The sequence below is a fragment of the Ceratosolen solmsi genome, unplaced genomic scaffold, assembly GCF_000503995.2.
Source record: "Ceratosolen solmsi marchali unplaced genomic scaffold, CerSol_1.0 scaffold8, whole genome shotgun sequence".
In the NCBI taxonomy this organism is placed as follows: Eukaryota; Metazoa; Arthropoda; class Insecta; order Hymenoptera; family Agaonidae; genus Ceratosolen; species Ceratosolen solmsi.
The window spans coordinates 1,749,022-1,754,253 of NW_011948439.1; the positions used below are offsets into that span (position 1 = coordinate 1,749,022).

At 35.9% G+C, this 5,232-nt stretch overlaps 1 protein-coding gene across 1 annotated transcript in view; it reads left to right on the forward strand.

Moving 5' to 3' along the window:
* Positions 1-1,378: 1,378 nt before the first annotated feature.
* Positions 1,379-5,232, forward strand: part of Cyp4aa1 (Probable cytochrome P450 4aa1) — a 5,448-nt gene continuing 1,594 nt past the window's right edge. The window contains exons 1-4 of the mRNA XM_011503725.1: positions 1,379-1,543; positions 3,396-3,776; positions 3,864-3,942; positions 4,920-5,229. Coding sequence (XP_011502027.1) covers positions 3,407-3,776; positions 3,864-3,942; positions 4,920-5,229 — 759 coding nt within the window. The 5' untranslated portion in view covers positions 1,379-1,543; positions 3,396-3,406. The remainder of the gene's footprint in view (positions 1,544-3,395; positions 3,777-3,863; positions 3,943-4,919; positions 5,230-5,232) is intronic.

Below are 5,232 nucleotides of genomic sequence, written 5' to 3' on the forward strand. Positions count from 1 at the left end.
AGAGAAGAATGGTCATTCGGCGTACATGCATGCGGCTTGCACGCATCTCATATACGTGAAGTGCGCACGGTGTGTTCCAGGTTTGGAAAGGGAGGGAGGAGGGAGAGGCGACCTGGCTCGACTCGCGTATAAAAGACGGACGTATCGATGAGTTCCCGCGTCGAGTCTCCCGGACCTCGAAGATTCATCTCGCGGGCGAGAGTCGCGAATGCCCGGACTCGGTTATCATCCGCTCCATGGACTCCCTGTCCCCCGGCTGCTGAGCACCTTCTACCATTGATCTCGCGATGGGTGCGGTGATCAGACAGATTGTGAGTAGGTGAAGGATTAAAGTCAACAAGCGGCGCCAATTTAGATAAACTGCTGCTGTACGTTGTGTGACCGGAGATAAGAAAGTGCAGTGCGCCGAGTGAAGTTCCGACCGCCTCGCGTTCCAAACTTAGCGTCCCAACTTTTGCGAGATGTTCGCTCCAAGTGGAGATGAGGCACATTGTGATCGACTGTTTCTCCTCCCCTAATCGTACATCTCTTAACTATCGGAGCTTCGAATTTACGGGCATCAGAGAATGTGACGACTTTTATTTCGTGCCGCATTTGTCGGACCTGGTGCGACGGTTTGAAAGTCATTTCAAGCGTGGCTTTTGATTTCCTCTCGTCGATTTTTCACCCTAATGACCTGGCGGGCTTAGGCCATGAACGCGGTGGCGACACTTTTATCCCGACCAATTTACGGACAAACTCACGCTTTACAAGCCAATCGGAATTAATATACCCGACTAGGTATATCGTGGATCGTGCTGGGATTATGTGCGAATAATTATATGCGAATGGCGAATGATGCTCTTCTCACTTGGTCGCCCATAAATTAATAAAAATTCAATTATCACACTGCATTTTATTGTGTGCAATTTGGCGAAAACCGATATTTTTAATGTACATTTTATTTTTACGCAATATTTGATCAACGTACATCTCGACATAATGAGTTTATTAATTGCTTTGGCGAAGGATATTCGCTTGATATCACAGTGAAGACGTATCCCTTAGCTTTTGTTTTTTACTTTCACATATATTAAAATAGTATTGACAAGTATTAATTTTTTTACCAACCAAGGTATGCTCGCCATTGCGAATTTGTCGTTTTAATGCGCGTAATTTTGAATTTATTCGCCATTATACAATTTTGAGAAACAACAAAATAGCATTTACCAATACAGCCTGTCATCATAATATATACATATTTAAAAGCTTTTCTTTTCTTTATTTTTTTTTTTTATATATTTTATAATTATTATTATTCTTTTACGAGTCTCGTAAAAATGATGACGACTAAATTGCACACTTAATTATAAGATTTACGATTATCCGTTTTAGTGGGATCGAGATGCTCAAGAAATATGGATCTACGCCCTGTTGATTATCGGTATACTGGCTCTGTACCTTTTTAAGGATTATATCAGAATATATTGGACAATTTTTCAACTCAATGGACCACCAGCATGGCCAATTATAGGGAACGCAGATTGGATTTGTCGCGAAGATCGTAATTCAATTAATTGATTAATTTATTTAAACTTTAGTACATATAAAAAATATAAATATTCATGCTTATTTGGTCGATTGATATATCAATCATTTCGTGTATCATTGAATTTAATTTAAGCATTTGATTGAATTTAATTTTTCATAATCTCTATCTAAAACATATATTAATTTTTTTAGTCTATGACCCAATGCATTTTATTTATTAATCAATCAATTTAATCATCAAAAATAAAATAATAACAATTACGAGTTATAAAAACAATAGTTTAGAAATTATTTTCAGTTCAGTTGATCGGCTCTAATATTATGACTAATTATATGATATAATATTTTGACAATAACATTTCAAATTTCATTTATTTGAAAACAATGATTAATGAATGTATGGTGTATATGTATCAGATCAATTACAGCTTTTGATAGAACTTTAGGTACGTAAGAAAAATATCAATATTATGAATTATCAATATATACACCAATGTGTACGCATATTTGTACGTAGGTGTGTGTATGCATGTATATATCATTGGAAAATAGAATGTGATATAATATTATGTTGAATTAACGTTGCGAATGGCGAAACATTGGGATTAAAAATTCAAATTAAAAATTCAAATAACATATGATAGATATGTCGAACCTCAAATCACATTTTCATTTGTCCTGCTTCATTAACTATAACATTTCTTACCGATCTCTTTTATCCAGTGAATAAAGAAATTTTTCAAAAAAAGAAAAAAAAAATTAATCCATGCTTTTTTAAAGGTAGCATAAAAAATATTTTAAAAAGCATTTAATTTATTTAGAATTATGATGAAGTCCTATCAATATCAATATTTTATAAATTACCTATTCATTGCTAGAATTTTAACCAATATTAATTTTTAATTTAATTTTCTATTAATTTACAAAATCTTATTTATAAAAATCGTCTTTCACTTTGATGTAATTTCAATGTTAGTTAAAGTCAAGAATGTCTTGTGCAATTATATTATTTTACTTTATTATTATTATTTCAAGAGTTTAAATACAGATCCTGTAAAAATATTTGCAAAATAATTTCAAACTTACTTTACGCAACGGAAATTTATAAGTATTTAAGCATTCGATTTGCCTATTATTATTGTGCACTTATAATCTAAGAGAAAACAAGGTCGAAGCCATTATCATTTAAAGTAAAATATATTTGCATTATAATTTTTAACGGAGATACGTTATGATTATTTATATGAAAAATAAAAACACTTCTTAAATAGCAACGATTTTATTCGAACGTTATGGTTTATGAAGTAATGTAAGCCTATGTTTGTTTCACGCTTAGTAGTATCTACAAATTACGTATATTGAGCAGGTAATGCAAAAATTGATTTATTTCCGTTAATGATTAATACTAAGAAATTTGCTTTCAGTATGAATTTAGTATGAAACAATGGACCGTGGAAATAAAATAATTTAACAATACAAGTATTTTAATTTTTATCGTTCCATAATTGCCTATCTCTTTTCATAACTAACAGACCATCAACTACTAGTTATAACGTGTAGCGCATAAATATTAATAAATACATTCTATTTATACTAATTCACTCGGATTGCGCGGTGAAATTGTAAAAGCGTTTGTATTTTCGCATGAGGTAATCGATCAGGCAACTCCTCCCTTGATAGAAATGTCAATATGTCAAAGTAAAAAATATCCGCGTGCATGACAAGCTTTACCTATGACAATTCTATTATCACGATTATGATATTAGAATTTTTTTTTTTTTTTTTTCTCGCTACAATAAGAGTTTAGCTTATTAATAAAATAGTGTGGCACTGAACTTGAATAAGAAATAGCATGATAATTTCAGTCCTCGAAGTGATGTCGTACTCGGCCTACAAAGATTACGGATCGATAGCCCGATTCTGGATCACCGTATTGCCATACGTCATTCTCCTCGAACCCAATGACCTGCAGGCCATCCTCAGTAATTCGAAGCACACACGCAAGATCTTTTTCTATCGGTTCTTGGATAATTTCTTGGGAAAGGGATTGATAACCAGCGACGTGGAGACGTGGAAGACACATCGACGGATCCTCCAACCTGCCTTTCATTTGCAAGTATTGCAGAGGTTCGTCGATTCGTTTGCCGAATCCGCGGATCGACTGGCGAGTAAATTGCTCCGCCAGGATGGCGAGGAACTCGATATTACAAAGTTTGTCAACGATGCCGTTTACGAAATTCTTAATGGTGGGACTGTTTGTTTGTTTGTTTTTTCATTCGTTGGCCATTGCCAAGAATTACGTAGCTGACGGATTCGTTTTATTCTTATTGTAGAGACGGTTTTGGGGGTGAATGTGACTAGCAAAGCGAAGAGCAATGGCGTTATCGATCTTGATGATCTACCATTTCGAAAGTAAGTATATCTTTGTAATTGTAATTTTTGCCTCTAAATGGTCGCTCGGCATTATTTTATATTTTCCGTCTTGTGCCAATACTTGAAACGGATATCGAAACAGATAGATCAACGATAAATCTATCTTGTATGTGCGGAGATTCGAGTATACTAATTAAATTAATGTTTGTCACGATAATATTCAGCGGTTAATTTTCAATTTATTCGACGTACAATTATATAAAGCGTAATTCTCATCAGTGAAATGGTGCACTAGCGGCTTTTAGAAAATACATAATTACGGATATAAATAGGCTAAGCCATCTAGCTGTAATAGTTGGTTGCATCAAAGTCTCGAGTACGCTGTAGCGATTGGCAGTGATTTATTTTGCAAAATGTAATAGAGCGATTTCACGACAAGTATGATTGATCAAAATGTATCCAACCAAAGTCTTCAGCATAATTACCACGAAAATGCATTATCGTCATTATGAAATGCCTAATGCTATTGGAATTTACATAAAAGTACTATAATACTATAAATATATGCCGAGAAGTTGTAATAATTTTGAAAATCAGAAGGAAAATTGACGAGAGAAGAAAATTTCGTTAAAATAATTAATAATAAAGGTCCGTAATATGAGGTGTAAAGGGCATGTGACGTTCGTATCATTTCTGTCTGACCACTAATCTAATTTACACGAGTTTAATAATCGGCTCGAATAATAGCCAATCGCAATACATAATCATGTATTGCATAATCATATGTCATCGCTCGTATAAATTTGATAATGTCATGAATTGTCAATCGGCAATTATGAAATTATGTGAATGATCGGCCACTGAACGGCCGACGAAGTAGTGAAAGTCTGTGGACAATCGATAAAGTTGGGAGCGCTAGATTTTTCTAGCTCCGATAGGCAACGCACAAGCATTCCCGATAAAGTGCCAACTGACTCGATAATACAAAGTCCTCGTGTTGTTGATATCTCTCGCAGAGGCCAGATGGTCGTGCCGTATAGGCTGCTCCACCCGTGGCTCCTGTTCGACTGGATTTACAAGCTGACGAGCATCGGCAGACGGGAGAAGAAACAGAGCCAGGAGCTCAGTGTCGCCTGTCGGAGGATGATGGAGGAGAAGAGGCGCGGCCGGGAGGTCCGGGTGATGCCGGGCCCGGGTGGCGGTGAGCTAACCGAACGGAAGGTATCCCTATTGGAGTACATGCTCGGGATGAGCGAGAGAAATCCCGAGTGGTTCGGCGACGAGGACATCGTCAACGAGTGCTGCACGTTCATGCTCGCTGGCCAAGAT